At 40.2% G+C, this 24,652-nt stretch overlaps 1 protein-coding gene across 1 annotated transcript; it reads left to right on the top strand.

Moving 5' to 3' along the window:
• The first annotated feature begins 12,102 nt into the window (after positions 1 to 12,102).
• On the top strand, positions 12,103 to 12,606 carry LOC113938011 (interferon-induced transmembrane protein 1-like). The gene has a single exon (XM_035728978.1). The coding sequence runs from the start codon at positions 12,148 to 12,150 to the stop codon at positions 12,589 to 12,591; it is 444 nt and encodes a 147-aa protein (XP_035584871.1). The 5' UTR covers positions 12,103 to 12,147; the 3' UTR covers positions 12,592 to 12,606.
• Positions 12,607 to 24,652: the final 12,046 nt, after the last annotated feature.

The raw sequence follows: 24,652 nt of genomic DNA, 5'->3' as shown, positions 1-24,652 counted from the left end.
ATCACTAAATACCAGAGATTGGGTGGCTTATAAACAATAAACACTTAGTTCTCATAGTTCTGGAGCCTGGAAGTCCAAGACCAAGATGCTGGCCGATTTGGTGTCTGGTGAGAGCCTACTGCCTGGTTCAGCCACCCATCACTTGCTGTGTCCTCACATGGCAGAAGGGGAAGGGACCTGTCTTGAGCAGCTTTTATAAGGGCACTGATCATGACCTAATCACCCCCCAAAGATCTCACCTCCTCATATCATACCCTTGGAGGTTAAGTTTCAGTGTATCAGTACAGGAGGAGTGGAGCACACACGTTCAGTTCACAGCAGGGGGCAGGAGACTGAGAGCTCTTCAGGTTTCTGTTGCTTCAAGCTAAATGCTTCTGGGTCTGTTTCTCTGATCCCATGCTGCTTCCCACAGGCTAAGGAGAAGGACCCTAATTCCCATATTACAAATATAAGACTCAAGTTTATTGAATTTTCCCTTTTAAAATTTCAAGTATCAAAAGATAAACTTTTAAAATTCTTGAAATATATCTTTGTAATATTTGCCAGATGTATTTCATTTGAAATAAATCATAACTTATTCCATTATAATTTTTCAAATCTCCTAGAACAAGATGGAAACATTCTCATGGTGAAAAAATTGGTCCACCCCTAGTCAGGCCCATTTGCTGTCTAGAAGTGGTCTATTTCTCTTCTGCCCTACTAGGGACATGTTTGGATTTAGGGTTTAAGCCCATGGAAATCAGTGTGTACTTCTCCTTTGCACATTGTTGGACTAAGTAGGTTTTAGATCACAGAGGGGCTTGCTGTTCGTCCAAGGATATGTTAGACACATGTTAGAGACTTCTGGAATAAATGGGGTACTACTCATTTAGTTATAATTTGCTTAAATTGATCTGGTGTTGACTGACAACAAATCCAGTGTCTCCATGGAAAGTCAATGAGGAAAACCCAGGGGAGACTGAGTGAGACCGAAAGAACTGAATTCATGCCTCCGATGACTAACAGATGATAACTCGCTCTACATGCTGGGGAGGGGAGAGCACATCCACGGGAGTGCAACTGAGGAAGACAGAAGAAAATTAAGCAAGGGAAAATTGAGCAAAGGAAAATTAAAGCAATCTTAACAGTGAGGGCCATTAAACCATTGAAAAGTCTCCCGAGGGAAGTGATGGAAACCTCCTTGCTTGAGTCATTTCAAAATTGACAAAGCAACGGAAAATGTACTGCAGGGAGCAATCCTGTGCTGCAGGGATTGGACAGGATGATTTAATACTTCTCTTCTGTCTCTCATTTTCACGTTCTGTGAAATTGTATTGCGGCTAGGAAACAAGATATCCTTCACCCCTACAGTATGTTTACAGAGGCTTCGTCTGAAGCACAGAGTTGAAAAGAAAGGGAACGCATGCATTTTAAAATTCCATCAGTCCTTCACATTCTTTCTGTCAAGGTGGGTTTCAGATATGGTATCACGTGGGGATTTCTGTTGAGCTCTGGCATGCCTTTGACTTAACCTGTAAGAACACCTAGGACTTCAGTGAATAATCCTAAAGTTCAACTTGTGTTTGTCCCATTGTGGGATGGACTACTGGGAAGAATAAGGTTTAATAATTTTTCAAACCACCCATGACAACATCAAAAAAAAAGTATACCTTTGAAAATAAACATTGATCCAAAACTAGTTTTAGTGCAAAAGGCAAAGAAGAATTCGAGAAGAGTAATCAGATTTCTCTTTGTTCCTGGGAATCTAACATGTATTATTAAAAAGGAGACCTTGAATTTTATGCTGTGTTCTTCTGGCTTAAAGATGTCAGATCTGATCTTTATAGATAAGAGAATTGTTATGGAGAGAAATTTGTGTATGATCCACACAATAAAAAGACCTAAAAAGCTATGCTAAAAGCAGTTTGGGGTTGTATCTTGATAAGTGTTTACTATAAAGACCCGAGTGTGATCCGTAATTGAGGACAATTTATTATTACTTTGTAATTGTTACCTTAAACTATCATATTAGTGATTACTTACTGTGTTCCAGATGCACTAAGTCATTCATATCTATAATCCTTTCATTCAACAATATTTATTGAATCCCTCTGCTGGGCTAACCACTGCACGATAAGATTTTTTAAAAGTAAACTTTCTATTGGATTTTGGATTTACAGATTTACAGAAGTAGCTCAGAGAGTGCCCCTGTGCCCCTCATCCACTATCACCTTCCCTAATGTCACCCTCTTACAGTACCCTGGTACCTTTATCAAAACTAAAAATCAGTATCAGTAACTTACTGGTCAACAAAATTCATCCCTCACTGGGATTTTGCTAGTGTTTAATTAATGGTCATTTCCTGTCCCTGGATACAATCTGCATTTGGTTGTCATGTTTCCTTGGCTTCCTCCAGTCTGTGACTGTCTCACATTGTCCTTGTTTTTGATGACCTTGATAGTTTTTTTAAGATTTTATTTATTTATTTGAGAGAGAGAGAGAGAGAGAGAGAGAGAGCACGAGTAGGGGGAGAGGCAGAGGGAGAAGCAGACTCCCAGCTGAGCAGGGAGCTCAATGCGGGATTCGATCCCAAGACCCTGGGATCATGACCTGAGCTGAAGGCAGATACTTAACCAACTGAGCCACCCAGGTGCCTCCCCTTTTTAAAGATTTTATTTATTTATTTGAGAGAGAGAGAGGACCTTCACAGTATTAAAGAGTCCCGGTCAGGTACTTTGCAGAATGTGGATATATTTCCTCCTAATTAGACTTGGTTAGGAGTTTTTGGAGAGAATACCACAGAGGTGAAGTGTCCTTATCACCTCCTGTGGGGTTACCTGGCCTCTGCAAAGCATCAGTGGCATATTTACCTGACCCCTTAGTTAGGGAGTGTTGGCCAGGTTCTTCCAGTATGAAGTTATTACTTTTCCCTTTACTCTGTTCCCATGAGTGAGTCACTAAATTCAGACCACTCTCAAGGGGTGGGAGATGGATTAAGCTGGACCTCCAATAGAGAAGGGTATCCACATACACTGTTTGAGATTTTTCTGTAAGGGAGATTTGCCTCCTCTTCTTCATTTATTTGTATATTCAACCATTTATTTATATGACCACAGACTTATTTTGTCCTGTGGATTATAATTCAAACTACATTATTTTTTTCTGTCTTTCAAGTGGTTCCAGCTTTGGCCCTTGGTGGCTCTCTTGGGTTTGTCATGGCCTTTGGATTATATGCCCATCCTTTCAGTTTTGGACAACACTTCCATAGTTTCTGGACTGAGGAGATGCTCTGGGCTCATCTTGTACATTCCCCATCACTGTTCTCAAATCAGACATTTCTGCAAGGGATCCTGGTTCCTTTTCTAGGAGAATGATATTTAGACACCAAAACCTGGATGTTGGTACCAGGTGTCAAGGCTGTCTCAGTGGGCAGGGCTAGATGGCATATGTATGTGTAGTAACCAGTGTCTCTATACCCATGATTGTGTGTGTGTGTGTGTGTATGTGTGTGTGTATCCACACATGAGCTCATACTGATGACTCTCACCAATCCACACTCCCCTGGGGTCACTGAAGCCTTGCCTTCTTGCTTACTAGTGACTTCCTTTTCCAACAATAAGAAATTGAGCTCCAGCCACCCACCATCCATTTCCTATTTGCTCAACACCATTGTACATGTAGTTTACTCGTTATTAACCCACCCTGCCAGGAGAAGCAAATATAAAATTATAGTTCTTTGTCTTTAGTCTTACAGTTTCCAGATCAAAACACCATTTTCCAAGCTAACTTTGCTCAGGTTCTCCACTACTTCCTCCTTCATTGGGATTATGTCATACATCTGTGATACTTAGATTTGTTTGCCATTCCATCCTGGGATCCTTGACATTCTGGCTAATTTCTATTTTTCAGTTTGCATACATTAAAGTTGACTCAGAGATATTTTTTGTTTGTTTGCTTTAGCTCTATGAGTTTTGACAAATGTGTAAATTCATCTGTCCATCGACCCCGGTACCACATACAATGCTTCCTTCACTCCGTGACCAGATACGTGCACTGAAAATATTTTCTCCCGATTTGTGTCTCGCCTTTTCATTTTCTTTGTATCTTTTGAGGAGTGGGCATTTTAAATTATCATTAGTTTCCCACTTACCCTGTTTCTTTTATGGTTATGATTTTGGGGGCTTATCCTTTCTAAGAAATTCTTACTTATCTGAAGTTTGAAAAGCTACCCTCCTGTGACTTTGGAGAGAACTTAAGTTTAGGTCCATGATCCATCTCAAATGTTGTGAAAAATCAGATTTAGGAGTCAGTCTAAATCTCACCCCATTTTACTCAGTTAACGAAGTACCATTTTTTTCAAAGGAATTTCTCTGTTGAGATGCCCTGGGGCCTTACTAAAAAATCAGTTGAATATACATGAGTCTGTTTCTGACTTCTGTTCTGTGCTTATAATCTCTGTGTCCACAGACCAGTGACTGTCTTCTGTAGTAAGGCTTGACATCAAGTCTTCTGCATCCCCTAACTTTGTACTTCAAGATAATTTTAACTTTTTTTTTGTATTTTCATATACAGTTTAGAATCAGTTGGTCAATTTCCACAGTAAACCATGTTAGGATTTCAGATCTATAGGTCAGTTTGGGGAAAATAGTTTCCTTAAAAATATTGAGTTTTCTAGTCTATAAGCATGACATATCTCTGCATTAAGTTTGGCTTTAATTCTCCCAGTAATGCTTCTCAACTTTTAGTGAACTGGTTTTGCATGTCTTTATTTTAAATTTTTTATTGTTATGTTAATCACCATACATGACATCATTAGTTCTTGATGTAGTGTTCCATGATTCATTGTTTGTGCATAACACCCAGTGCTCCATGCAGAACGTGCCCTCTTTAATACCCATCACCAGGCTAGCCCATCCCCCCACCCTCCTCCCCTCTAGAACCCCCAGTTTGTTTTTCAGAGTCCACCGTCTCTCGTGGTTCGTCTCCCCCTCCGACTTACTCCCCTTCATTCTTCCCCTCCTGCTAGCTTCTTCTTTTTTTTTCTTAACATATGTTGCATTATTTGTTTCAGAAGTACAGATCTGTGATTCAACAGTCTTGCACAATTCACAGCGCTCACCATAGCACATACCCTCCCCGATGTCTATCACCCAGCCACCCCATCCCTCCCACCCCCCACCACTCCAGCAACCCTCAGTTTGTTTCCTGAGGTTAAAAATTCCTCATATCAGTGAGGTCATGTGATACATGTCTTTCTCTGACTTATTTCACTCAGCATAACACCCTCCAGTTCCATCCACGTCGTTGCAAATGGCAAGACCTCATTCCTTTTGATGGCTGCATAATATTCCATTGTGTATATATACCACTGCTTCTTGATCCATTCATCTGTCGATGGACATCTTGGCTCTTTCCACAGTTTGGCTATTGTGGACATTGCTGCTATAAACATTGGGGTGCACGTACCCCTTCGGATCCCTACATTTGTATCTTTGGGGTAAATACCTAGTAGTCAAATTGCTGGATCGTATGGTAGCTCTATTTTCAACTGTTTGAGGAACCTCCATACTGTTTTCCAGAGTGGCTGCACCAGCTTCCATTCCCACCAACAGTGTAGGAGGGTTCCCCTTTCTCCACATCCCCGCCAACATCTGTCGTTTCCTGACTTGTTAATTTTAGCCATTCTGACGGGTGTGAGGTGGTATCTCATGGAGGTTTTGATTTGGATTTCCCTGATGCCGAGCGATGTTGAGCACTTTTTCACGTGTCTGTTGGCCATTTGGATGTCTTCTTTGGAAAAATGTCTGTTCATGTCTTCTGCCCATTTCTTGATTGGATTATTTGTTCTTTGGGTGTTGAGTTTGATAAGTTCTTTATAGATTTTGGATACTAGCCCTTTATCTGATATGTCATTTGCAAATATTTTCTCCCATTCTGTCGGTTGTCTTTTGGTTTTGTGGACTGTTTCTTTTGCTGTGCAAAAGCTTTTGATCTTGATGAAATCCCAATAGTTGATTTTTGCCCTTGCTTCCCTTGCCTTTGGCGATGTTTCTAGGAAGAAGTTGCTGCGGCTGAGGTCAAAGAGGTTGCTACCTGTGTTCTCCTTTAGGATTTGGATGGACTCCTGTCTCACGTTTAGGTCTTTCAACCATTTGGAGTCTATTTTTGTGTGTGGTGTAAGGAAATGGTCCAGTTTCATTCTTCTGCAGGTGGCTGTCCAATTTTCCCAACACCATTTGTGGAAGAGACTGTCTTTTTGCCACTGGACATTCTTTCCTGCTTTGTCAAAGATGAGTTGACCATAGAGTTGAGGGTCCATTTCTGGGCTCTCGATTCTGTTCCACTGATCTATGCGTCTGTTTTTGTGCCAGTACTATACTGTCTTGACGATGACAGCCTTGTAATAGAGCTGGAAGTCCGGAATTGTGATGCCGCCAGCTTTGCTTTTCTTTTTCAAGATTCCTCTGGCTATTCGGGGTCTCTTCTGGTTCCATACAAATTTTAGGATTATTTGTTCCATTTCTTTGAAAAAAGTGGATGGTATTTTGATGGGGATTGCACTGAATGTGTAGATTGCTCTAGGTAGCATGGACATCTTCACAATGTCTGTTCTTCCAATCCATGAGCATGGAACGTTTTTCCATTTCTTTGTGTCTTCTTCAATTTCTTTCATGAGTATTTTATAGTTTTCTGAGTACAGATCCTCTGCCTCTTTGGTTAAACTTATTCCTAGGTATCTTATGGTTTTGGGTGCAATTGTAAATGGGATCGACTCCTTGATTTGTCTCTCTTCTGTCTTGTTGTTGGTGTATAGGAATGCCACTGATGTCTGTGCATTGATTTTATATCCTGCTACTTTACTGAATTCCTGTATGAGTTCTAGCAGTTTTGGGGTGGAGTCTTTTGGGTTTTCCACATACAGTATCATATCATCTGCAAAGAGTGAGAGTTTGACCTCCTCTTTGCCGATTTGGATGCCTTGGATTTCTTTTTGTTGTCTGATTGCTGTGGCTAGGACTTCTAATACTATGTTGAACAGCAGTGGTGAGAGTGGACATCCCTGCCGCGTTCCCGACCTTAGGGGAAAAGCTCTCAGCTTTTCCCCATTGAGAATGATATTCGCTGTAGGTTTTTCATAGATGGCTTTTATGATATTGAGGTATGTACCCTCTATCCCTATCCTCTGAAGAGTTTTGATCAAGAACGGATGCTGTACTTTGTCAAATGCTTTCTCTGCATCTATTGAGAGGATCCTATGATTCTTGTTCTTTCTTTTGTTAATGCATTGTATCACGTTGATTGATTTGCGGATGTTGAACCAGCCTTGCAGCCCAGGGATAAATCCCACTTGGTCGTGGTGAATAATCCTTTTAATGTACTGTTGGATCCTATTGGCTAGTATTTTGGTGAGAATTTTTGCATCCATGTTCATCAAGGATATTGGTCTGTAATTCTCCTTTTTGATGCGGTCTTTGTCTGGTTTTGGGATCAAGGTAATGGTGGCCTCATAAAATGAGTTTGGAAGTTTTCCTTCCATTTCTATTTTTTGGAACAGTTTCAGGAGAATAGGTATTAATTCTTCTTTAAATGTCTGATAGAATTCCCCTGGGAAGCCTTCTGGCCCTGGGCTTTTGTTTGTTGGGAGATTTTTGATGACTGCTTCAATTTCCTTAGTGGTTATAGGTCTGTTCAGGTTTTCTGTTTCTTTCTGGTTCAATTTTGGTAGTTGATACATCTCTAGGAATGCACCCATTTCTTCCAGGTTATCTAATTTGCTGGCATAGAGTTGCTCATAATATGTTCTTAGAATTGTTTGTATGTCTTTGGTGTTGGTTGTGATCTCTCCTCTTTCATTCATGATTTTGTTGATTTGGGTCATTTCTCTTTTCTTTTTGATCAGTCTGGCCAGGGGTTTATCAATCTTGTTAATTCTTTCAAAGAACCAGCTCCTAGTTTCGTTGATCTGTTCTACTGTTCTTTTCGTTTCTATTTTATTGATTTCTGCTCTGATCTTTATTATGTCTCTTCTCCTGCTGGGTTTAGGCTTTCTTTGCTGTTCTTTCTCCAGCTCCTTTAGGTGTAGGGTTAGGCTGTGTATTTGAGACCTTTCTTGTTTCTTGAGAAAGGCTTGTATTGCTATATACTTTCCTCTCAGGACTGCCTTTGCTGTATCCCAAAGATTTTGAACAGTGTGTTTTCATTTTCATTGGTTTCCATGAATTTTTTAAATTCTTCTTTAATTTCCTGGTTGACCCATTCATTCTTTAGTAGGATGCTCTTTAGCCTCCATGTATTTGAGTTCTTTCCCACTTTCCTCTTGTGATTGAGTTCTAGTTTCAAAGCATTGTGGCCTGAAAACATGCAGGGAATGATCCCAATCTTTTGGTACCGGTTGAGACCTGATTTGTGACCTAGGATGTGATCAATTCTGGAGAATGTCCCATGGGCACTAGAGAAGAATGTGTATTCCGTTGCTTTGGGATGGAATGTTCTGAATATGTCTGTGAAGTCCATTTGGTCCAGTGTGTCATTTAAAGTCTTTATTTCCTTGTTGATCTTTTGCTTAGATGATCTGTCCATTTCAGTCAGGGGGGTGTTAAAGTCCCCCACTATTATTGTATTGTTGTCAATGTGTTTCTTTGCTTTTGTTATTAATTGCCTTATGTAATTGGCTGCTCCCATGTTAGGGGCATAGATATTTACAATTGTTAGATCTTCTTGTTGGATAGACCCTTTAAGTAGGATATAGTGTCCTTCCTCATCTCTTATTACAGTCTTTGTTTTAAAATCTAATTTGTCTGATAGAAGGATGGCCACCCCAGCTTTCTTTTGGTGTCCATTAGCATGGTAAATGGTTTTCCACCCCCTCACTTTCAATCTGGGGGTGTCTTTGGGTCTAAAATGAGTCTCTTGCAGACAGCATATTGATGGGTCTTGTTTTTGAATCCAATCTGATAGCCTGTGTCTTTTGATTGGGGCATTGAGCCCATTTACATTCAGGGTAACTATTGAAAGGTAGGAATTTAGTGCCATTGTATTGCCTGTACGGTGACTGTTACTGTATGTTGTCTCTGTTCCTTTCTGATCTGTGCTGCTTTTCGGCTCTCTCTTTGCTTAGAGGACCCCTTTCAATATTTCTTGGAGGGCTGGTTTCGTGTTTGCAAATTCCTTTAGTTTTTGTTTGTCCTGGAAGCTTTTTATCTCCCCTTCAATTTTCAGTGACAGCCTACCTGGATATAATATTCTTGGCTGCATATTTTTCTCGTTTAGTGCTCTGAAGGTCTCATGCCAGGCCTTTCTGGCCTGCCAGGTCTCTGTGGATAGGTCTGTTGCCAATCTAATGTTTCTACCATTGTAGGTTACATATCTCTTCTCTCGAGCTGCTTTCAGGATTTTCTCTTTGTCTCTGAGACTCGTACGTTTTACTATTAGATGTCGGGGTGTTGACCTATTTTTATTGATTTTGAGAGGGGTTCTCTGTGCCTCCTGGATTTTGATGCCTGTTTCCTTCCCCACTATAGGGAAGTTCTCTGCTATAATTTGCTCCAATATACCTTCTGCCCCTCTCTCTCTTTCTTCTTCTTCTGGGATCCCCATTATTCTAATGTTGTTTCGTCTTATCGTATCATTTATCTCTCGAATTCTGCCCTCGTGATCCTGTAGTTGCTTCTCTCTTTTTCTCAGCCTCTTTATTTTCCATCATTTGGTCTTCTATATCACTGATTCTCTCTTCTGCCTCATTTATCCTAGCAGTTAGTGCCCCCATTTTTGATTGCACCTCATTAATAGCCTTTTTGATTTCGACTTTGTTAGATTTTAGTTCTTTTATTTCTCCAGAAAGGGTTTCTCTAATAACTTCCACACTTTTTTCAAGCCCAGTTAGTATCTTTAAAGTCATGATTCTGAACTCTAGGTCTGACATCGTAGTAATGTCCGTATTGAGTAGGTCCCTGGCTGACGGTACTACCTCTTGTTCTTTTTGCTGAAGTGATTTTTTTTGTCTTGTCATTTTGTCCAGAGGAGAATAGACGAATGAGAGAACAAAATCCTAACAGGTTAACAACGTCCCCAGGAAATATACTGCATACAAATCAGAAAAGAGCTGAAACCAGGGAAAAAGAAAGGGAAAGAAAGAAAAAAGAAAGAGAAAAGAAAGAAAAAAAAAAACAAAAAGAAAAAGATAAAAACAAAACCAGAACAATACAAAAAAAAAAGAGAATATGATCAAATATGATCAGCCTAGTGCATAGGTCAGTGCCACACACTAGATTTTGGGTGTATTTTGGTCTGTTAGAAAAAAGTGCCTCCTAAAATTTTAAAGGAAGACTTATATATGTACAAAATAAGGGTTGATAAAATGAAGGGATGGAAGATGACTGTAAAGAGGAAAATTATAAAAGATTTTATAAAAGGAATTGATAAGAAGTTGTTTGAAAAAAGAAAGAAGTTTTTTTAAAAAAAGAAAAAAAAAGGGGGAGAGAATGTGATCAGGCAGGAGACTAGAACAAAGCCATACTCTAGTGATTTAAGGTATATTTTGATCTGTTAGAAGAAACTGTATATCAAAATTTTAAAGAGAGAAGGACTTATATATATATATGCCAAAAATAAGGGTAACTACTCTGAAGGAATAAAATATGACTCTAAAAATGAAAAATAAAAAACGTTTTTTTAAAAAAGGGTTTGATAAAGATGTTGGTTGAAAAAGGGAAAAAGAAAAATTAAAAAAACAGTTAAAAAAATTAACTTTGAAAAACAAATGAATCATGGTAAAAAAAAAACAAGCCATGAATTCTATGTGCGGTATTCCCCTAGCGCTGGAGTTCTCCCGTTCTCCTTGATCGGTAAACTTGGTCTTGGCTTGCTGGCTGTTCGTGCTGATCTTCTGGGGGAGGGGCCTGTTGCCGTGGTTCCCAAATGTCTTTGCCGGAGGCGGAATTGCCCCACCCTTGTCGGTCTGGGCTAAGCAAGCTGCTCGGGTTTGCTCTCAGGAGCCTTTGTTCCCTGCAAGCTCTCGGTACAGCTTTGGAGGACCAGGGTGAACATGGTGGCCTCCCAATCTCCACCCGGAGGAGCTGAGAACTCGGGGCCCCGCTCCTCAGTGCGCCCCCGGAGAAAAGCAGTCACTCCCGTGTCCCCGGTCTCCGGCCGCACTCCGTGCTCACCCGGCCTGTGACCGAGCGTTGCTATCTCTGGCACCCGACCCCGTGTGGAGTCTGCAAACCCAGCAGATCCCTGCGGTGCGCTCCCGCGCCGCTCCTCCCGGGGGAGGAAGGGGAGTCTGCCCCGGCTCTGCCGGTTGCTGGGTCCCTGCTGGAGGAGCAGTGGCCCGACTGGGCCGCGGATCACAGTTTATGGCCACCCCGAGCTGAGAGCCCGCGCCTCGGCTCCGTCTCTGCAGCCGGCTTCCCTGCTCCGATCCCTGGGAGCTCTGCCGCACTCAGGCACCCCCAGTCTCTCTGTGACCCCGAGGGTCCTGAGACCACACTGTCCCGCGAGGGTTCCACCCCCCGCTTAGCCACTGCAGCGACGTCCCTCCGCGGAGCCGGCTTCTAAAAGGTCCGATTTTGTGCTCCGCGGCTCTAGCACTTGCCAGAAGCGGCCGACGGAGGCCCCCTCCCCCGCCGTCTATCCTCCCGAATATCGCCTCGGATTCACTTCTCCGCACGTCCTACCTTCCAGTAAGTGGTCGCTTCTCTGTTCAGAGAGTTGTTGCTACTCTCCTCTTCGATCTCCTGTTGAGTTCGTAGGTGTTCAGAATGGTTTGATCCCTAATCAGCTGAATTCCTGAGACCAGACGAAATCCAGGTCTCCTACCCCTCCGCCATCTTGCTTGTGTATTTGCATTCTAAATATATATCCCATTTCTTTCCTAATTATGTATTTATAATTTATAATTTTTTCTCAACCAAGAGCACCCAAGCTTTAGAACATGTCATTGTGAACCCATCTTTGTTGGCTTAATGCTGCTGCAGGTTCCCCAAACCATAGCATGAGCAAAGCAGAAGATTCTGAACGCTGACACAAGATGAGGATAGGTAGTGTGTTCTGTTTCTCTCCCTCTTCCAAGTGATCAAACACAGAATCCCAAAGGTACACAATAAGAATCTAGTGACAAGAGCAAGGTCCGGCGCCCACATCCACACCACCGGTGCTCCATCTCCCACCATGAACCACAACTCCCAGCACTTCTTCTCCGGCGCCCACAACGGCGTCCCCCCGACCTATGAGATGCTCAAGGAGGAGCACGAGGTGGCTGTACTCGGGGCGCCCCAGAGCTCGGCTCCCATGACGACCACTGTGATCAACATCCGTAGTGAGACAGCCGTGCCCGACCACATCGTCTGGTCCCTGTTCAACACCATCTTCATGAACTGGTGCTGCCTGGGCTTCGTGGCCTTCGCCTACTCCGTGAAGTCCAGGGACCAGAAGATGGTGGGTGACATGACTGGGGCCCAGACTTATGCCTCCACCGCCAATTGTCTGAACATCTGGGCCCTGGTCCTGGGCCTCCTTCTGACCACTGGATCCATTGTTCTTCTGGTGTTTGTCTACGCTACAGTCTACAGTGTATTTTTAAAGTCTATGCAGGAGAACAATGGGTACCACTAGGTGCTCATGGCAGGAGACCCAAGTCTTCCACCGTGCGCTGCTGGCCCTGTCCCTTAGCGTCCAGCCCTTTACATTAATACACTTGCCTGCCTACAGCTGAATTCAATAAAGTACACTTGCGTGTGAAAAAAAAAAAAGAATCTAGTGACAAAGTCAGTTCATCCAGTTATTTTATTCCCTACGTTTTACCGGTTTTGATAAATTCTTCAAGTTTAAACTTAAAAAAACCAAAACCTTAGTGATATTGTTTAACCAATACTTCTTGATTTTATTTGGCTACAAACCCACCTTTTTTTTTTCCTTTTTAACACGTTACCCACCATTTTGCTGGTGGAATTCATGTTCTGAGGAACACATTCTGGGAAATATTCCACCACTGCATCCCTTACAAATCTTGCATAGTGCTCTTTGCTCAGTAGGGTTTATAGCATACATTTAATTTATTTGATTATTGTATCCTATACAGAGTTTAAAAAAAAAAAAACTAGACAGGGGCGCCTGGGTGGCTCAGTTGGTTAAGCGACTGCCTTCGGCTCAGGTCATGATCCTGGAGTCCCGGGATCGAGTCCCGCATCGGGCTCCCTGCTCAGCAGGGAGTCTACAAAAAAAAAAACCAAAAAAAAAAAAAACCACTAGACAGAAATCTCCATGAAGCTTAATGAGTAAAATCTCTCACTTCCTCAGTTACTAAACCCTGACAGACACAAGAAGAATTAGAGCTGTCCTGTTTCTGAGTGATTTCATGAAGTTTATAGTCTCTACCTGGCTCCAAGTCTCTGATCCTTGTAGGTACTTTTCCACCTGAAGTGTACTGGGCCAATCATGGCAGACCCCCACCTGGCTGATAAATCTTGCAGAATTACTGTCTGCCTCAAGCCTCACCAGAGGTTTCTTGAAATGCCATCTGGGCTGATGTTACTTATCCAGCTGTATTTCTTAAATCTTTAATTAGCAACAGGTTTTTTGTGTGAGGACAGAATGCAACCCCTGGGCTACTTTGTGTGCCAGTGAACCTCACATGCTCTTGGGAAGGCTTAGTTTCAAATATATTCTCTTAGTGTGCTTCCTCCACAAATGCTCTGGGTTGGAAGCAGGTGAGAAAACAAATTATTCTGAGGCCTCCAAAGTGAAGATGAATGCCAGTTGATCTAGAAAATCCTAATATCCATATGATCTCTTCCACAAAATCAGATATTTAAAAAGATGAATATATTCTTACTAATTTTATGTCTACTTCTATCAGTTTTTTGAGGGAGAGGAATTGAAATCTCCAGCTATAACTGATTCATCTATTTCTCCTTGCAGTTCTTTCAGTTACATCCTCTGAATTAATCCACTACTTTATCATTCTGAGAAGTTATTTATCTCTGGCAATATGTTTTTTCCCCTCTAGAATATAATTTGATGGATAATATGGTAAATCCAGTTTTCTTTTATAACTGTTTCTTATTTTGTCTTTTTAATATATTAGTGTTTTTATATTTAAAGTGCACTGTAGTACTGAAAATACTGCAGTATATCTGTGGTCTCTGTTTTAATCCAATATGACAATCTCTGTCTTTTAATTTGGTTTAGACCATTTACACTTAATGGGATTTTGCTGCCATTAGATTTGTCTATCACTTTGCTATGTACCTTCTATTTGTTTCATCTATTGTTCCTTCCTCTTCAAACTGCCCACTTTTAAATTAATTGCATTTTTTATGCTTTTATTCAATCTCCTTTGTCAGATTATCAGATATAACTTTTAGTTTAGTTATTTAGTGGTTGCTTTAGGGTTTCTAATATGTGTCTTTTACATGCCACAGTATACTTTACATGATTAAAACCACCCCGTGTATAGCAAACAAACCAAACAATTGTATACTTCCATTTACCCCTCTAAACCTCTGTTGTTATACATTCCATTCCCATATGTTTGTTTGTTTGTTTGTTTGTTTGTTTGTTTGTTTGTTTCTTTTAGAGAGGGAGAGGGAGCCATGAGCAGAGGAAGAGGTAGAGAGAGAATCTTAAGCAGGCTCCACACCCAGCGTGGAGCCCAAAATGGGGCTTGATCTCACGACCCTGAAATCATGACCTGAGCTGAAATCAAGAGTCGGATGTTTAACCAACTGAGCCCCCCATGCGCCCTTCCATTACTGTGTTACAAACACTATGACACATTATTACTTTTGTTTAAACAGTCAAAAATCTTTTAAATGTATTTAAATATTAAGAAAATACTCATATTCTTATTAGTGTAACAATTCCCAGTACCCCTCCTTCCTCTGGGTAGCTTCATATTTAATCCAGGGCCATTTTCCTTCTGCATGAAGAGGGAAACAATCTCAGGCTGCCAGTGATGGATTATGCCAACTTTTATCACTCTAACACCTGAGTCAGTTGTGGGTCAGTTATTATTTATTAATTTATCTTCTCATTATGAGTTATATTGCCCTACTCTTGCTTGGTAACTTTTTATTTGATACCAGATGATTCAATTTTATCATCTCAGTCACTATCTGTATCTTTATTCCCATTAATATTCTTGAGGTTTTGTTCTGGCATAGAGCTAAAATAACTTGGAAACAAGTTAGTACTTTTGAATCTTTACTTTAAGATTTGCTAAAGTGTACCAAAGCACTGTTTAATCTAAAGCTAATTGTCCCCCATTAATGAGGCATGATTGTTCTAAACACTATGTCCAATATCCCATGAATTATGAGAATTCCTAGTCTGGCAGATGGGATAGTCACTATTCCCAGCACTGTGTTATAATGGGCTCTGTTCTAATTCTCTCACATGGTTCTTTCCTTAGCCTCAGGGGCTTTCTTCACATGCATTGTGAATATTCTGCTTAATATTCAAGAGGGACCCTCTGCAGATTTCTGGAGTTTTCTTTGTCTGCAGCTCTTTCCTCTTTTGTACTCTGCCTTTCAAACTCTAGATGCTGCATTGTCCCTGAACTCTCATCTCCATCTTGTTTCCTTTGGGATTTCACCAGCCTCTACATTGTGCACCCTAGCCTAGAAATTCCCTCAAGGCATTAATCTTGGGAAATCACAGGGCTCACTTAACTGGTTTCCCACCTCTCAAGGATAACTACTTTTCTTGCTTAATATCCAGGATCTTAGAAACAATTATTTTACATATTTTACATATGTTTTTATGGTTGTTTTCAATGTTAGGATAAATCCAATCTGTTACCTAATTTTAGCTGGACCTGAAAACACTCTTTAGCAAAGCTTGATGAAGTAAAAAGATAGTGAAAGTTAAATACAACATCTTAAATAAGACTTACAAAATCATCTCAAAGCCTTAGCAGACTGGACATCTATCCAGTTCACAACTTATTTCCATGTTTCCAGTTCCAGGACACCCAAAACTACTAGGGCTACAAAGGCCAAATAAGTCTGAGATTCAGAGAAAGAAAATGGTCTTTACTTTAACTGCCATGTCTTTATTTTATACCTGAACTTCAGGGTTCTAGAATGATTGATACTGGAAATACCCATTTCCTTTAAAGGAACTCCCAACACCCAACAATGGGGATATTGTTCTGGTCATAACTATAATTTTCTTACTCATTATATACTAAGCATCATGTAGTGTGAGACACTAATATTTCATTGTTAGTGCTGCCCTATGGGGTTCATCTCAGACATGTTCAAAATCGTTTTTCAATACTAGAACCAAATACCAACTTATCTCTTCCAGCAGATATCTCTAGCACAACTCCATATCCAGTTCATGACTGTTAAAAAAAAATACCGTATTATTTTCCTTGGGTTGCCATAATAAATTGCCACAAAGTTGGTGGCCTAAAACACCAGAAATTTAATCTCTTGTAGTTCTGAATTATCAGAATACAGATTATCAGAATTATTTGAATATATCAGAATTCAAATATAAATGTGCCAGCCAGGCCACATTCCCTCTGTATGTTCTAGGAAAGAATATTTTCTTGCCTCTTCTGGTTCCTGGTGGCTCCTGGTGTCCATTGGCTTTTGGAAACATAATTTGTCAGTGTTTGCTCTTAATGATTGGATGAGGCCCACCTACATTACCCAGAGTAATCTCCTTATTTTTAAGTCAACTGATTATAGATGTAAACTACATCTATAAAATACCTTCACAACAACCTCTGTTCTAGTGTTTGATTAAATAACAGTCCTAGCCAAGTTGACAGATAAAATTAACCATCAAAAAACCTCTTCATTAAACTTTTGTATCTTAATATAATATCTGCGTAAAACTCAGATATCTGCAAAGATACTCTTAGTAGTCCTCAAATTCTAAGTGGTTAAAGTTCTTTTAGTAAAAACAATTTCTTGAAATGATTCCAAAAATTACAAATTTCTTTCTCTTTTGCAGCATAACTGGATTTTAAGACATATTACCAAATATTAAGAATATCATCTCTGATTTGAATTTATATATAATTATGCTTATATAACTATTATATAATATATAATTAATGTATACATTAGAGAGGGAGAAGTTGAAAGAATAGAACAGTGAGCTATATAACCTCCCTTAAAGTATCCTACCAGATATCCATTTAAGATATGGCGAGAAAGGGGTCTCTCATATTCCATCTCCTATGAACACTGACCAACAGACTTTAAGGTGACTCCCACAATGCCCATTCCTGGAATTCACCCTTGTGTAATGCCTAACCTTGTGTATGGGCAGGAGATATGACTTGTTTCTAATCAATGGAATGTGGCAAGCTGACACACCTGATTGTGTGTGCATGATCATGGAAGGGTGTGGTGCCTGTTTTGTTAGAATCTTTCTCTTTCCATTTCTAACTCTTTCTTAAGAAGCAAGCTGACATGAACATCACACCTGCAAGGACGAGAATTCTGCCCATGGCCGAGCGAGCTTGGAGGCAAAGCCCCCTTCAGTCAAATCTGCTAATGAGAATGCGCTCTGTCCAGCATCTTGATTATAGCCTTGTGAAACCCAAGCAGAGGACCTAGTTAGGCTGAGTCCAGATTCCTGAACCACAAAAACTATAAAATAATAAATATGTAGGTTCTTTTAATCCACAGAATAGTAATGTATTACACAGCATAGAAAACCTAACAAAAACACTCGTCAACTCAACAACCTCAAATTAAATATGAATGTGTGTGTATGTGTGCTTAAATTATCCCATATTTTCTTTATTGAGCTTTTTTTCCCCCTGAACCATAGCTAAGCTTCAGGAATCATGGTGCTTCACCCCAGAATACTGTAGTGAGCATTTCGTCAAAGTAAAGACAACCTCCCATAATTATAAAATAATTTCATATATAATCAAATTAACAAAAATACCAAACTATCCTATAAAACCCAACAATATTCATATATTCTTTGAGACCCAAAAGACTTTTTTTTTAACTTTTTAAAGAGGTCTACACATACTCATTTTGAAAAACAAAAAAACTATTTTGGCAAAGCCCTACTAAAAGAAATATGCAGAATAGATGTATAAAATAGATTACTAAATTGAATGCGTAGCTCAGCGGGAAGCCTGCTTCTCCCTCTCCCACTCCCCCTGCTTGTGTTCCCTCTCTCACTGTGTCTCTCTCTGCCAAATAAATAAATAAAATCTTTAAAAAAATAATAAATAAAAAATAAATTGAATGCATAAATTACTAAACAGTACAAATATCTTGTGTTAATCCCAAGAACAGAGGGTGAATACCTGCTTATTTGCATATTTAAGGGCCACATTATGTCCCTCTACTGCCAAAGTCACTGGGGCTTACAGCCCTTCGGCCTATCTCCCCACTGTAGCCCCAAGCTAGTAATGTCCACTCCAGACTCTTTAAATTGAAAAAAATAGAAACCTGTTTAAAAACATTAAAATAAATTGAGTGGGCATTATTTTAAACATTTTAAAATGTTGTAGAATTCAAGGAACCTCCATACTGTTTTCCAGAGTGGCTGCACCGGTTTGCATTCCCACCAACGTGTAAGTGGGTTCCCTTTTCTCCACATCCTCGCCAACATTTGTTGTTTCCTGACCTGTTAATTTCAGTCATTCTGACTGGTGTGAGCTTCCTCAAAAAGTTAAAAATACAGCTACCCTAGGACCCAGCAATTGCACTACTAGGTATTTACCCAAAAGATACAAATGTTATGATTCAAAGGGGCACCCCAATGTTTATAGCAGCAATGTCCACAATAGCCAAACTGTGGAAAGAGCCCAGATGTCCATCGACAGATGAATGGATAAAGAAGCAGAGGTATATATACACAATGGAATATTACTCAGCCATCAAAAAGGATGAAATCTTATCATTGGCAATGACGTGGATAGAACTGGTGAAATAAGTCAATCAGAGAAAGACAATTATCATATGGCTTCACTCATATGTGGAATTTAAGAAACAAAACATAGGGGAAGGGAGGGAAAAATAAAATAAGATGAAATCAGAGAGGGAGGGAAACCATGAGACTCTTAACTACAGGAAACAAACTGAGGATTGCTGGAGGGGAGGTGGGGGGAAGGATGGGGTGACTGGGTGACGGGCATTAAGGTGGGCACGTGATGTAATGAGCACTGGGTGTTATATCCAATTGATGAATAACTCTTTATCTGAAATTAATGATATACTATGTGTTAATTAATTGAATTTAAATAAAATAAGATATTAAAAAGAGGGAAAAAAGAAAAAATGCTATAGAATTTAAGAAGGGAAAACACAGGATTAAGTTTAAATCAGGTTCTATGAGGGGCACCTGGGTGGCTCAGTCGGTTGAGCCTCTGCCTTCGGCTCAGGTCATGATCCCGGGGTCCTGGGATCGAGCCCCACATCAGGCTCCCTGCTCAGCGGGAAGCCTGCTTCTTCCTCTCCCGCTCTCTCTGCTTGTGTTCCCTCTCTCGCTGTGTCTCTCTCTGTCAAATAAACAAGTAAAATCTATAAAAAAAAAAAATAAAGTAAATCAGGCTCTATGAGATTGGGATTAGCAATTGGCAAAGGAAGAATCTAGTACACTTTGTCTCTACTTTGTTTCCAAGCGGTTACATATTCTGTCTGGCCATGTTTTATTTGTTTGTTTTGTTTTGTTTTGTTTTTCTGATTACTTATCTTGAATTTAGTGCAGTAAAATCACCAACTCTGATGCAAATTATAACATTATGACATTTCAATCCCCTCTACCACCTGACTCAGACTCCCAACACCCATCCCCCTCCCCAGGTGTAAAACAGTAAGATTGGACAGGTGCATGACAGCTGCAAAAAAATAAGCCCTTTACATGACCGTAACCACTGCTCAAAATGGAAACTGTTCATTTCAACATGCAAGTGGAATGGGGGCAGGTGACAGTCTGCACTTCAACCGTTCCCAAGTGTCCTGTGGAAATTGGATCTGAAGATCTTATTCTGAGTCAGCACGTATGTCAGGACTCATCCTCCATTAGGGGAAGACAGAAAAAACTGCTTCCATCTACTCCATCCCACAGACCAGGCAACAGGGACATCAACTTCCTGGAAAATATCCTCCTTCTGCATCAATATGGGTATAACTTGTCTGTGGATCAACCATGGAAGGTTCCAAAGATACCAGAAAAGTCACCCTGTAATCTTGTTCTCTAGATCTTTTAATCTACACACTTTGTCCAATAGCCATAAAAGTACAAAACCAAATCCAAAGATTGAGGCCAAAATTACCTGGCATCAGTAGAGGTATGGGGAACAGATCCTTGCTACCAGCAGAATGGGTGTAAAACCCTTATTTAATAAAGACAATCAGGACTCTTGGGATAAAACTGAAATGGTGATGGATAAAGGGAAGCAAATCAACCTTTTGGTTTGAGTATTTGTCTTTAACATACACACATGTTTGGACCTGCAGATATGGCTCAGTAGTTTTGTTATAAGACTTACGAAAAAAATGAAAATATAAACACAGTACAAGGTGTGTAAGATTGGTGACTCTTCTTGTGGTTGTCTACATAATACTAGAAACTCAGTCTCCACAATGTCACCATCTTATCAGCAGACCATATCAATCATCACCAATATCCAATTTCCATTCTTATTGGAGGATGTTATCTCCCTACCACATCGAGCTCAGGTGCAGCCATATGGCTTGTTTCAGCTTATGAGTGTGAGAAATGACGTGTATCCCCGGCAGAAGCTTTAGAAGTTATGTGCACTTGGGCATGTTTCCTTTTTACCTATGATGGCTGTTAATAAGATATAGAAAGAGGTTGATATAAGAGCCTGCAGATAAACTAGAGCCCTCAGATGACCTGAGATGAATAGTTAGTAGGAGCAAGAAATAAACCTTTGGTGTTTCACACCCCTGGAATTTGTGCTTCCTTTGTTACCATGGTATAACCTATCCTATGCTGACTGACATCCTTTGCTGGCTTTTGTATCCACCCAAGAAGACAGCAAGGACTGTCTCGTTATTTGTGCTACTCCCCCATTCCTTTGTCAGCACCATCACCTATACTACCACGAACATAAACTTTATGAAATCCACAATTGTTTATGCCTGTTTATGTTTATCACAATTGTTTATGTTTATCACAATCCTTCCATGAAATACAGGGCAAAGTTAAAACCCATGGCATAGAAAACAAAGCCATCCATAATCTGCCACCTGCCTATCAGATTGCCTTCCACTCATCTTCCTACACATCGGCTCTCACGTTAAGCCTCTTGCAGAACTTGGACTGCTGCCATTCATTCGTATCTTCTGAATTTGCTCACGGAAGTGTCCTCTCTAGAAGGGAGATCTTTGCCAGTCCTCCTGTAAAACCTTACCCAATCTTTAGAATAACTTCAGATAACTTCATTTCTGAGAAGTCCTCCCTGATAATAACCAGCAAGTTAATATCAATATTATCAATATCAATATCAATTATTATCAATAACCATTGAGCCTTCTAAATATAGGTCTAACACTGGATTTGGCACTTGGTTTTGTAGTTGTGTATTTGTCTCTCTACTTAGGATACAAGTTCTTTAAAGGCTGTCCCCCCGCCGCCCCCCCCCAAGTTAGGACAACAAAGCTCAAAGATTAAGTAACTTCCTTAAGATTAGGCAATTAGTACGTTGTAGAATTACAGGCTGAACCTGAATCTACAGTTCATGCACTTTCCTGTACAAGCTAGCTCCCTCCAACTGAAGTCAGAAGACCTGTGCCCTAGTCCTTAGCCTGAGAGGCTGTGGCCAAAACAGAAACTCAGAGCAATGGTTGAAGTACTTGAGACATTAACAGCTGAGTATTCTTCCCCTTCCTCAGTGGCTCTTCATTTATGACCAGATAATTCTGTAACATGGTCCACATAATCCAGCACCTGAAAGAAATCAGAAAAGGACTATAGATATTATGGATATCCAGCTTGTCCTTCTCATTGTCCTTCAGTAAGGTTTTTGTGGGTTTATGTCCTAATTTTCATATTAATTAAAGATGGGGGATGTCATCAGGGTTCTTAAGCCTTTTTTGATGAGGTGGATTGAACAATGAAGACTTCCCCAGAGATCTATGTTTTAGTTCCCTCCTAGGCCACTAACTGGTTTGGGTACAAAGTCATAGGTCTCTGGATAAATAATGAACTCTATTTAGATGGTTCCTATAGTCCCTTGTGGTACTAACATTGCCTGAGTGTAAAGGTATGATTCATCCAAATAACAACAGTAAACATTGCTGACGTATTTCCAAGCACAAAATGTCAAATCAAATCAAAGGATCAAATACAGGGACCTATTTACTAAAAATTTAATCTAGAATTCTTATACAAAGACTTGAAGGTGTTGTTGATCAAATGCACTTTTTCTCTCCTACACTTCCCTCTCTGTATTTCAGGTTAGTAATTCCAAAGCTTTGCAGCCAGCGTCTTCTTGTTTATTACGAATGGCACCCTTGGTGGGTCCCCGTGGAGTAACTGTGGGGAAATTAAATGTTTTCATGCTGGGTGCAATCCTTCAAAGAAAGTTCTTGCCTGAGACAAATTTTCTCCATAGGTTGTAGTTAGTAATTTGCTTCCTGTTAATAATTCCACACACATTGATCTCACAGCAGCTGGTGATTATTTGGCACAAAACCCTCTGGATTTATTTTAAATTTAGAAAAAAAAAATTGCTCCAGTACCTGCTTCTCACTTGGGCATTGCCTTGGGAGACCAGAATATTCTGAATAGCTTGATGAGAATGACCAGTGTTCTCAACAACAACAAAGCCTCAAACTTTTCATCCAGCTGCCCACAGAACAAATTTTTTTTCCATTCAACTGAATTTCTTCAAACGGTTTCAACCATAAAGCCTTTTATAGCTTCATCCCAATTCACTCAGGCATAAACTACTACAATGAGGCATTTTCTTTTCATGACCAACTCCTCTTTTTGCCCTTCATACCACCCCCCACTCCCAAAAAAGAATGGCTGTCACTAAGTGCCTCATATATGTATTGCGAGCCCATTTAATGCTACAACAGAAGCCCCATAAAGGCATTTTTGTATTGTTCACTGTGGCATCCTCAGCAACTGGAACAATGCTGAGTATGTAGTAGGTGCTCAAACATTATTTGTGGTGATTTATCAAGAACACTAAACCACATTTTCTATTGCTTAAATATTATCTCTTGTCAAATATCAAAAGTGGATTGATATTTCTCTGGATACAATATAATGGCCACTTTTGTAAATATAATTCTACTATCCATGCACTCTGTCAGTGACAATCACACATGAATGTGGTCAGGTCTCCCATTGGGTTATCTTGTCTTCAGGTACCTTCAATAATTCATCCCATTGAAGATCACCTCCAAATTGGAACTTTTGATGTACCACATTATTATTTTATTTTCTCACTCTAAAACCATTAACACTATATTGTCTTCAAGATCCACTAAAATTCTAATGAGAACTTAAAACTTTCTGAAATTATCTTTCAGCCAGAAAATTTATGCCCCAAATGCAACATCACTCTTTCATCCCTATATAGAATTGTTTTTCACTTTTACTTCATTGATTAAGTTGTTTTCTATTCTTCCAGAAGTATCTCAATTAATACCTTCTCCATGAAGCCTCCCATAACCAACGCAGCAAAAGCAAGCACTCTTTCCACAGAAGCTCCTACAAACGTCATTTGCATCATTCACTTTGGTCAAAGGCATCATGAGTTGGATGGAAAATGCATAACATTTGTAGTGGAAAGGCTAAAATTAAATTTCTAATTATGACTATTGAACAATAATTATGGTCCTTGAAAAAAACCTCTTAACCCATTTGATCCTTTGATTTGATTTGACATTTTGGAAATATGGAAATATGACAGCTTGGAAATACCTCAACCATTAGGCATAGATGCCTAATGTCATCAACTCTTAACCCATTGTCAGCGATGACAATATTATCTGATCCATATGTCTTGTGAGAAGCAAATGAGGTAATGACTGTGACTTATGAAGTACCACACAAATGCTAGTTTTCATTACCTACAATCCACCATCCCCACGTGGGCACGTTAGCTTGTCAACTAGAATCAAGTCTCAAATACAGGAACTGGGTCATTTTGTCCTCCACAGCACTGAACCCTGCAAAGACTTCTTGATTTTAAAATGAATGAAATAAACACTGAAAGAAGAACCTATCATGTCTCTCACGCTGTGGAAGGGAAGGCAGAGGAGGAAAGGGACAAGAACACTAGGTGGGTCTATGCTTTGATGATGGATGTGGACCAGGAAGAGGGACCGCGTGCTTCTCAGAGAAGATAATCTTCCAATTCCATTTTAAATGGAGATGATGATCTTCAACCAGAGAAAATAAAGAAGGGCATATTAGGAGCAGAGCTAGAAATAACGATGCACAAAGGCCAGGAAGCACATGCAGCGTTTTATGGTAAAGGAGTGGGGAGATATTCAGTGTGACCAGAAAAGGATCAAGAGCCAAGAGATGGGAAAGTCCAGTCAAGAAGCCAGGAAACAAGGAGGCCTGCAGGGCAAGCAGGAAGCTTTCACACTATCTTCTTCTACCTTTTTCTTGTCTGTGAACATGGGCTGACCTGCAGGTGTCTGGTCCTCCTCACTCCACCCACCTGTGCCTCAACTCTCCCACCCCTGCATTCACCATC

The sequence above is a fragment of the Zalophus californianus genome, chromosome 8, assembly GCF_009762305.2.
Source record: "Zalophus californianus isolate mZalCal1 chromosome 8, mZalCal1.pri.v2, whole genome shotgun sequence".
NCBI classification, from domain to species: Eukaryota; Metazoa; Chordata; class Mammalia; order Carnivora; family Otariidae; genus Zalophus; species Zalophus californianus.
This window is presented reverse-complemented; position numbering and strand designations above follow the sequence as displayed.